General features: G+C 38.4%; 1 protein-coding gene across 1 annotated transcript; it reads left to right on the forward strand.

Annotated features, from left to right (window-relative positions):
• The first annotated feature begins 476 nt into the window (after nt 1–476).
• On the forward strand, nt 477–2,440 carry LOC109175640 (secoisolariciresinol dehydrogenase-like). The gene is made up of 3 exons (XM_019324950.1): nt 477–579; nt 1,240–1,558; nt 1,848–2,440. Exons 1-3 carry the CDS (start codon nt 494–496, stop codon nt 2,304–2,306), a joined length of 864 nt encoding a protein of 287 aa, XP_019180495.1. The 5' UTR covers nt 477–493; the 3' UTR covers nt 2,307–2,440.
• Nucleotides 2,441–10,195: the final 7,755 nt, after the last annotated feature.

A 10,195-nucleotide genomic window follows, 5' to 3' on the forward strand; every position in this document is an offset into this window, starting at 1 on the left:
TTATGCTCAATTTATTGTGCATTCATGCTCAATTTATTGTGCATTCAATAGATGATCTGGATTAGTCCTCACGTCCTCACCTGATCTGGAACCTATACATACATACATACATACGTGTATATATATATATATATATATATATATATATATATATATATATATATATATGATGTACTCTATTATTTTACACTTAATAATAATAATAATAATAATAATAATAATAATAATAATAATAATAATAATAATGCCTTCAAAAATGAATAATAATCCAATTTGAACTATTAAACATAACTCATAATTTTTTATGATATCATAATGAGTTTTTGATAAGTAATATATATCCTCGTCCGACCCAGATTAAGAAAACTATTGTTTTTATTCGTTCTGACTTTTTTTTTTTTAAAAATTTTTTTTAATTTTTTTTTATAAATCCCTTGAGCTACACGTTAAGGCATAAAAAATTGTTAATCAGCAGCAGTGGATTAGTACTTAAATGGCAATGGTGCAACTACATTTTGATATCATCTTATTATCAACCAACCTAAATCTCTCAATGGCCTCAACTTCTGCAGATAGAAGGTATGTAAATTTATTTCATACTTTGCCCCCCTCCCCATTTTCCTTTCATCATATAATATATACTCCGTATAGTTAATAGTTAATTTGTTCATACAAAAATACAAATATGCTAGCAGCCATTGCCATTGTTTATCTAATCGGTCAATCTTTTTTGAGTAATTTTGTTGGCGAAAAATGTTACTAATCACTTTGGATGACTGGTTAAAAGTGGGTGACTGAGTGGTTTTTTTTTTTTTTTTTTTTTTCTTCTTCTTGAAGTTTTCTAAGTGATCAAACATCACTACTTTTCTAATAGTTAGAAGAGTGTGATTTTAGTCAAACACAATATTTAATTTCGATGTTCTTATTATGGAGTGTGAATAAAATAACACAGATCTCTTCTTATTCAATCAAAAGAAACATTTTCAAGTCTTAAGCTTGAAATTTTGATTGGGGATCTTAAATCGAATCGAATCGAATTTGGAGATCTTAAACCGAATCGAATTAAATTCAAATCGAAATCGATCTGTTTAAATCGAACCAAACTCTAATGTTAAATCGAATGATTTTAAATTTTTTAAAATCGAAAGATCGAAAAAAAAAAATTGAACCCAAGCCAGAAACGCCCACCCTAGTGCGATCCTAGTTGATTGGTTATTAATGTGTTATTTGCTTGTTTAGACTTGAAGGAAAGGTTGCCCTTGTAACGGGCGGCACTAATATAATTGGCGAGCCAATTATAAAGCTCTTCTTGAAACATGGAGCTAAGGTCGCGTTTACGGACACCGATGACAAGCTGGGCGAAAAACTTTGCCAGGATTTGGACCCGGCCGCCGCCGTTTACTTCCACTGCAACATCGTGGAGGAATCCGACGTCGAAAGTGCGGTGGACGCCACCGTGGCCAAGTTCGGGAAGCTTGATATCATGGTGAACGCAGCGACGGCGCTGGGAGTGACGAAGCCCAGCATCCTCCAGAACGACAAGTCCGAGTTCGAGCAGGTTGGATTTTCTCGTATAATATATATTGGTTCTGTTTTGTAAAATAGTTAGCGTATCTAATATATATTGGCCCTGTTTGGTAAAATATTGGCTTTGTATTCACTGTATTCATTAACGTTAGATTATTTTTTTTGTGTCAACCACACATTGTGGTCCCAATCTTTCTCTGTTCATTTAACGGTCCAGATCCACTCGATTCGCTCCGAGAGGCACAGAGACTGGCCCAAAGGGTCGTCACTTGTGAGAATCGAACTCGGTATTAACGTTAGACTATATTGATATCTAACAGGTGATGGGCGTGAACGTGGTGGGCACTTTCCTCGGCACAAAGCACGCGGCGCGCGCGATGATCCCGAACGGCGCCGGCTCCATCGTCAACCTCGGCAGCGTGGCGTCCACCACGGCGGGGACCACGCCGCACTCGTACACCAGCGCCAAGCACGCGGTGCTGGGGCTGACGAAAAACACGGCGGTGGAGCTGGGACGGTGCGGGATTCGAGTCAACTGCGTTTCTCCGTTCATCGTGTGCAACCCGGTGGGGATGAAGGCTTTGGGGTTGACAACCGATGAGGATCTCAAGAAGCTTTACAACAACCTCAAAGGGGCGGTGCTGAAGGCGGAAGATGTGGCGGAGGCGGCGCTGTACTTGGCCTCCGACGAGTCGAAGTATGTGAACGGGCATAACCTGGTCATTGATGGAGGTTTTAGTACCATGAATTCCACTCTATGCATCTTCCCACCAAAGTAACTTCATCATTTAATTAAAAAGTGTGATTTTCGTACAAGCTGTTTAAATCGTTCATAGTTGATCAATATGTGACTCTCAATAAAAGTGGAACTTCAAAGTTTGGGATTATAAAATTAACAACTTAAACAAAGTTTGATTGGGTTGCATAGTATTTTTTACTTTATGAATTATTTAGGATGTTATTTTTTTTATTTATTTTTTTACTTTCTGAATTATCTCAAAATAAATTGGAATGAAGCCTGGACATTAAATCCTTCTTTTATATTACAATCTCTTTTATCTTACATTGTTCCTAAATTTCACTCTTGTGACCATTAGAACTGTCAATGCAAGTCTCTTTCACCCTACATGTTTGTTAGCTTCAAACACCGGCTGGAATTCACCACCAGAATTGAAACTTGAAAAGTCCCCCTAAAAAAGACTGAAAACCTAATTTTTTTTTAATGGGAAAAAGTCTTTCCATCCAATTTGGGTATCCAAAAATTCTTACGTCGGCAACAAAAAAAAATATATTTAGTCTAAAATAATGTTGATAAAAAAAAAAAGAAAAGATAATCATGTGTCTTTATAGCGTATTTTTTTTGGACTCAAACTTTTAAACCTTCCACATAAGAGAGCAACCGTATACCAGTGGACCACAAATCACTTGGTGCCTTTATAGCGTATTTGGATCAAAATAATGTTGTTTTCCAAAATAATTAAACTACTACGTATTTTAACCGATTTTCTTTAAACAGGTGTTGATATTTGAAAATGATATTGTTTTTTACTTAAATGTTGCAATAAAAATTTAGTATATTTGCAAAAATATCGTCGCAGTATTTATTTAAATATAAGTTTCATGTGTAAATTATTTTGAGATGGACGGCATAATTTATCATAATTTTTTAATTTAACCTTTTTCTATTATATCATTATTATAAGATTAGGATAAGTTATGATAATATTAAGTATTTGATATATGGTGTAACACTAATAACTTAATAATTAGACTATCATTATAATTAGGAGTTAGTTAGGGTTTAAGAGACCTAAAGATATACAACTACAATGGTGGCCAATGGTTATATAAGGTCACTAATTTTCTCACTTCTCATATGAGGGTAAGCAGACAAACAAGTCAAAGAAGGGTGACATTAGAAGTTCAACGTTGTTGGAAATTATTCATACTGACATATGTTGTCTTTGATATAACAATACCCGGTCAGAAATATTTCATCACCTTCAATGATGACTTCTCAAAATTTTCCTATGTGTATTTACTTCATCATAAACATGAAGCATTTGATGCCTTTAAGTTATTTAAAGCTGAAGTTGAGAACCAATGTAACAAGAAAATACAGATAGTTAGATGTGATAGGGGTGGTGAATACTATGGTAGATATACTGAGAATGAACAAGCACCTGGTCCCTTTGTTAAGTTTTTTCACGAGCATGGGATTGTTGCCCAATACACTATGCCTGGTTCTTCGGACCGAAATGGTGTAGCTGAAAGGAGAAACTGGACCCTTTTGGATATGGTGCGGAGTATGCTTAGCAACTCTAAGCTTCCGAAGTCGTTGCGGGAAAGATTACAAAAATAGCTAGGCGTTCCTCGGGCGCCTAGGCGCCCATATATATATATATATATGTGTGTGTGTATATATATATATATATATATATATATATATATATATAATTTAAAAGAATTTTTTGGGCGCCTAGTCCACGGCGGCCTAGTTGGCGCCTAGGGCGCTTAGATGGGCGCCTAGAACGACGATTCTTCCAAATTTCTAGGTCGTCGTCCAGCGCCTAGGCGCGATTTTTGCTAACATGTTTGTGGGATGAAGCACTTAAGACGGCAACGTATATATTAAACCATGCTCCGACCAAGGTTGTCCCTAAGACACCGTTTGAGTTATTCAATGGTTGGAAACCGAGTTTGCAACATATGCGTGTTTGGGGATGTTCGTCTGAGGTGAGGATATATAACCCACACGAGAACAAACTTGACCCAAGGACGATTAGTGCTTTCTTTATTGGATATGCACAATATTCTAAGGGTTATAGGTTCTATTGTCCATCTCATACTACTAGGATAGTGGAATCAAGGAATGCTAAATTTTTTGAAGATGACTCGATTTAAGGACTTAGTTCCTTCCTTTGATCATACTGACTGACAACCTTCTACAGTTCTACGTCATCTAATGAGGTTGCACTTATCCACAATGCTCCTTTAGTTCTGCCTGCAAATATACCACCTACTGTTGAGACTCCACAAACCGTTGAGACTCAGCCTTTGGAAGAACCAGTTCAGGACTTACAACAACCGCCTGAACTAGAATTCGAACCAATGGTTGAACCAATTCAGGATATACAGCAAGATTCTGAGCCGATGCAGACTGAGCCAATTCAAGAACTGCCACCAGTTCTTGAAGAGGTAGTTTCGCCGCAGCCTGTGCAAGGCGGTGGAGGTCCAACCTTAAAACGGTCTACTCGGATAAGACGATCAACAGTTCCTAGTTATTATGTTTCGTGTCTACAAGAATCTGAATCTGACATAGCATAGGGGCCAAAAGTGATCCTGAAACATTCTCTCAAGCCACAAATTGTGCTCAGTCCGACTTATGGTTCGAAGCCATGAAGGATGAAATGAATTCCATGAAGGACAATGGGGTTTGGGATCTTGTTGAGTTGCCCAATGGGGTCAAGGCCATTGCCTGTAAATGGGTTTTTAAGACTAAAAGAAACTCATTAGGCAACATTGAGAGATACAAGGCCCGACTTGTTGCCAAGGGATTTACTCAAAAGGAAGGAATTGATTACAAGGAGACTTTTTCTCCTGTATCAAAGAAAGATTCACTTCAGATCATTCTGGCATTAGTTGTACATTTTAATATTGAGTTGCAACAAATGGATGTTAAAACTGCTTTCCTTAATGGTGATCTAGAAGATGATATTTATATGAAACAACCTGAAGGTTTATCTTTTAGGGGTGGTGAGAATTTGGTCTGTAATCTTAAGAAATTCATATACGGTTTAAAATAAGCATCCTGTCAATGGTATATTAAGTTTGACGGGGTTATTTCTTCATTTGGTTTTGTTAAAAATCCCTTAGATAACTGTATATACCAGAAGGTGATGAGTGGGAGTAAAATTTGTTTTCTTGTTTTCTTGTTTTATAACTGGATGAAATAGTTTCTTTCTAAGGACTTTGATATGAATGATATGGGTGATGCCACTTATGTTATTGGCATTAAAATTCATAGAGATAGGTCAGGAGGTGTACTAGGTTTATTTTAAGAAACCTATATAAACGAAGTTTTAGAGAAGTTTCAGATGCAAAATTGTCCACCAAACGTTGCTCCCATAGCTAAGGGGGACAAATTCAATTTGGACCAATGTCCAAAATATGATTTGGAGAAAGAATCCATGGAGAACATCCCTTATGCTGCAGCAGTTGGATGTCTTGGATATATTCAAGTCTGTACAAGGCCGGATATTGCTTTTGAGGTCAGAATACTTGAACGTTACCAGCACAATCCAGGGTTAGACCATTGGAGGGTTGTAAAGAGGGTTCTAAGGTATCTAAATGGAACCAAAGGTTACAAGCTTGGGTTTAGGCAGACGGACAATTTACATGTTGTCGGTTATTCTGATGCGGACTTCGCTGGTTGTGTTGATTCTCGAAAGTCAACTTCAGGGTGCGTCTTTATCATGGCCGGTGGGGCTATCTCATGGAGAAGTGTTACACAGTCCTTAATATCTACTTCTACCATGGACGCCAAGTTCGTTTCCTATTTGGAGGCTACTTCACAAGGTGTGTGGCTAAAAATTTTTATCTCTGGGCTTAGAATTATGGACTCTATATCTAAGCCATTGAAAGTCTATTGTGACAACTCAGCTGCAGTCTTCCTATGTAAGAATGACAAAAGTGGGAGTCGAAGTAAGCACATTGACATCAAGTTCTTAGCAATTAGGGAGCGTGTCAAAAATAAAGTTGTATTCATTGAACGCATTCATACTGAGCTGATGTTAGCAGATCCCTTGACTAAAGGCATGCCTCCATTTAAATTCAAGGATCTGATTCAGGAAATGGGACTTTCGTCCACTTTTTAATTTGTATATACATTCGGTTTCAATAAAATTATTTTGCTATTCAAGCATTTTTCTCAATTAAGTGTGAACACCTTCATTTGTTTTATATTACTAAGAAAATGTACTTCAGTTGGACTTGAAATAAACATAGGGTTTGTTTCTGTAACACCTCAAAAATTTTTAAACTTTTCAATCTTATAATATGAAAGCAATTCTATTAATCAATCCCAAACAGAGCATTCTAAATATAAGGGTCTGGGGTGTTATGCCACATCTGAGCTGGAGAATTCAGATGCACAGGCTACACTAACTAGTTATCCTCCAACAATGTCATTACATCATCAAGGCACGCAGGCCGAAAGGAAAGACTAATCTATCTAAGCCGAGGTCCTCTATTGCGCTCCAGTAGCTAATCATCTGTGCCTGAAAGCCAAATATATCTGTTCAGCGAATGATGCTGGTAACCCACTCCAACGCGTTAAAATACAATATAGGTATATGTATATATAGATATAGGAAAATCATTTTGAAGCAGGAAGATATATATATATATATATATATATATATATATATATATATATATATATATATATATATATATATATATATATATATATACTTAGGAGACTCTAACTTTAAAACCAGGAATAGACTCGACAGATAGGGATAAGCACATTCAACAGTTATAATCAAGCATATAAAGACATTATCATATATCCTAAGGCCACAGGTTAGTTTCACATCATTCATGTCATCTTTCAATCAATATCATTATCACATAAGCACACTTTGGTGGCGCCACAGGACCAATCGCATGCCCATACATGAGGGTCAGCGCATATAGCGCTAACACGGCCCCGCAGCACCCTGCCTCATACCGCAGCATGAAGGGGTTGACCGCAGCCAACCGATGAACTGCAGCTCATCAAACCGTTGGCGAGCCCAACGGTGGACCACAACCCTAAACACCGTTGGCGAGCCCAATCGGTGGACTGTGGCCCAAAAAGTGTGTTCATTGACCGCAACCAGGATTATGAACCGCAACTCATGTAAAACCGTTGGTGAGCCCAACGGTGGACTGCAGCCCTACACACCATTGGAGAGCCCAATCGGTGGACTGTAGCCCATGTAAGACCAATTTGACCGCAGCCAATATTGGGGAGTCATGCACATATAGCACATAGCAAGCACATGCAACCCACATTAACACACTAGGAAAGGGGAGAAAACGTATAATGAAACCTATGCGTGGTCATCCACATACTATACTAGGAATAATCCTAAGGGTTCATACATCTTTCACCTAGGTCAACGGGGTACCAATTCAACTAGCATACAATACACAAGACTCTTTTATCCTACGAACGGTACCCGAAACATCAAACTAGGCTTAGGCACTGTAACACCCCGTGTTACGGCCTTCAATCCCGAATTAATTATTTAATTAATCCCGTTAATAATAATTAAATATGATTTAATTCGGTTAGGTTTCCCTTTAATTAATTAATGAGGTCCACCATGAACCGTGGACCCTTGCCTAAATGAGAGTCTTAGGCCTATTAGGAATAAAGGAAGTAGGTCTTTTACTATTCAGATTATGATTAGGATTCCCTTTAATTAATTAATATGGTCCACTATGGACCATGGACCCTTATCCCTAAAACAAATCCTTAGTCCCAAAAGGAATAGAATTAGCAAGCATATAATATTAGTTCCTAATTAGGACTCCTAAATATATAAATAGGGGACTTAAGAGGCACATAGAAACCCCCCACCACAATAACGTTCCACCACCCCAAAGAGCTCCAAGGATTCCCTTAGAAGAAATCAAGAAAGCAAGAAAGCTTAAAGAAAGACCCTTCATAGCCAAGGAATTAATTAAGGCTAGAGGTAACCCATGTCTCAACAAAACCTATTTTCATAGCTATGATTCCCCTCTTAGGATTTCCCCATATTATTGTGTATTGATGATTTGTGATATTATTACTGATGATTGGTGGGATGATCCCATGGGTGATCTTGATGATGAAAGATTCTTGATAATTATGGTGTTCTTGATGATTATATAACGTTCTTGATGACTATATGATGTTCTTGATGATTGTAGGATATTCTTGATGTTTATGTGATATTCTTACCGAATCTTGATGTTAGAAGATGAATTGTGGCCTTGTTGATTTAAAGATGATTAGAACCCTAGGTTGTATCGTATGGAATTATTCTTGGTATATTGGGTGGGAATTCGCATGATTGGGTGTTTATTATGTTTAGAAAAGCATGATAGGTTATGTGCTGTTTGTTTCCTGATTTTGATCCGTTAATTGTCTACGTGTGTTATCAATTGCGTTTGAAAGTGTCTAAGCATGGTTTCGGGTTCCACAAAGGTTCCCGGGGCGTTTTTGATGAAAAAGAGTCAGTGGGGGGTAGGGGACCCGCCACCTACCCACGGCCAAAAGAGGAGCTCCGGCAGCGGGCAGCTGCCCGCCGGGCACCCGCTGCCCGGAACAGTAACCACCGGCGGGCAGCCAGCGGGTGGACCCCCACCCACCGGCTACCCGCTGGAAATTCCCCCACTTCGGGATCGCGGCTTCCTCGTTTGATGTTCCCCCGACCCCCGTGGTGTCCCAACGGACTCCGTCTATCGTGCCTATGTCTAGATTGATTTTCGGGTACCGTTCGTAGGTTGTATGAGTCTTATACATTGCATGCTAGTTGAATTGGTATCCCATTGACCTAAGTGAAAGGAGTAGAACCCCTTAGGACTATTCTTAGTATGTGAAGGATCACGCATAGGTTTTGTTATACGTTTTCTCCCCCTTCCCAACGTGTTAATATGGGTTGCATGTGCTTGCTATGTGTTATGTGTGCATGTTACCCCGATTTGGTTGAGATCAATCGGGCTATACGGGCAGTCGGGTGGGCTGAGAACCATACCGGCTGTTAACCAGGCTGGTAGAGACCGGTCAGGTATATAAATATTATATAGGACTAAGGTCCACTATAAGGGCAGTTGAATGGGTTGAGAACCATCCCAACTGTTAGCCAGGCTGGTAGAGACCGGTCAGGTATATAAATATTATATAGGATAAAGGTCCACTATACGGGCAGTTGAATGGGTTGAGAACCATCCCAACTGTTAACCAGGCTGGTAAAGACCGGTCAGGTATATAAATATTATATAGAGCTGCGGCTCATCGGTCGTTTGCGATCGACCCCTCCGTGCTGTGAGACGGGGCAGGGTGCTGTGGGGCCGTGTCAGAGCTATATGCGCTGACCCTCATGTATGGGCATGCGATTGGTCCTGTGGCGCCAACAAAGTGTGCTATGTGATGAAGTATGGATGAGTTGTTGTTATGAGTATCTTGGGAATGAGACTATGGGATTGGTACCGGGGATCGTATATGTTGGGTTATGATTATTAATTGTGCTTATCTTATCTGTCTTGCCTGTTGTAAACTGTATATGCTTGGTATAACTGCTGTCTGTGCTTAGCCCTATCTGTTGAGTCTATCCCTGTTTCAAAAGCTAGAGTTCGTAGGAGATATCTTCATGTTCAAAATGACTTTTCATATATCTATATATCTATATATATATATATATATATATATATATATATATATATATATATATATATATATATATATATATATATATATATATATATATATATATATATATATATATATATATATATATATATATATATATATCTATATGTATTGTATTTCAACGCGTTGGAGTGGGTTACCAGCATCTCTCGCTGAACAGATATATTTGGCTTTCAGCACAGAAGAATAAGTCACTGGAGCGCG

The sequence above is a fragment of the Ipomoea nil genome, unplaced genomic scaffold (genome assembly GCF_001879475.1).
Source record: "Ipomoea nil cultivar Tokyo-kokei standard unplaced genomic scaffold, Asagao_1.1 scaffold0164, whole genome shotgun sequence".
NCBI lineage: Eukaryota > Viridiplantae > Streptophyta > Magnoliopsida > Solanales > Convolvulaceae > Ipomoea > Ipomoea nil.

Bases quoted from the DNA above. Each gene is read 5' to 3' on its own strand.
- LOC109175640 (XM_019324950.1), top strand. From the start codon at position 494: ATGGCAATGGTGCAACTACATTTTGATATCATCTTATTATCAACCAAC. The intron at 580-1,239 runs GTATGTAAATTT...TTGCTTGTTTAG, and splicing joins TCAACTTCTGCAGATAGAAG to ACTTGAAGGAAAGGTTGCCC. The intron at 1,559-1,847 runs GTTGGATTTTCT...GATATCTAACAG, and splicing joins ACAAGTCCGAGTTCGAGCAG to GTGATGGGCGTGAACGTGGT.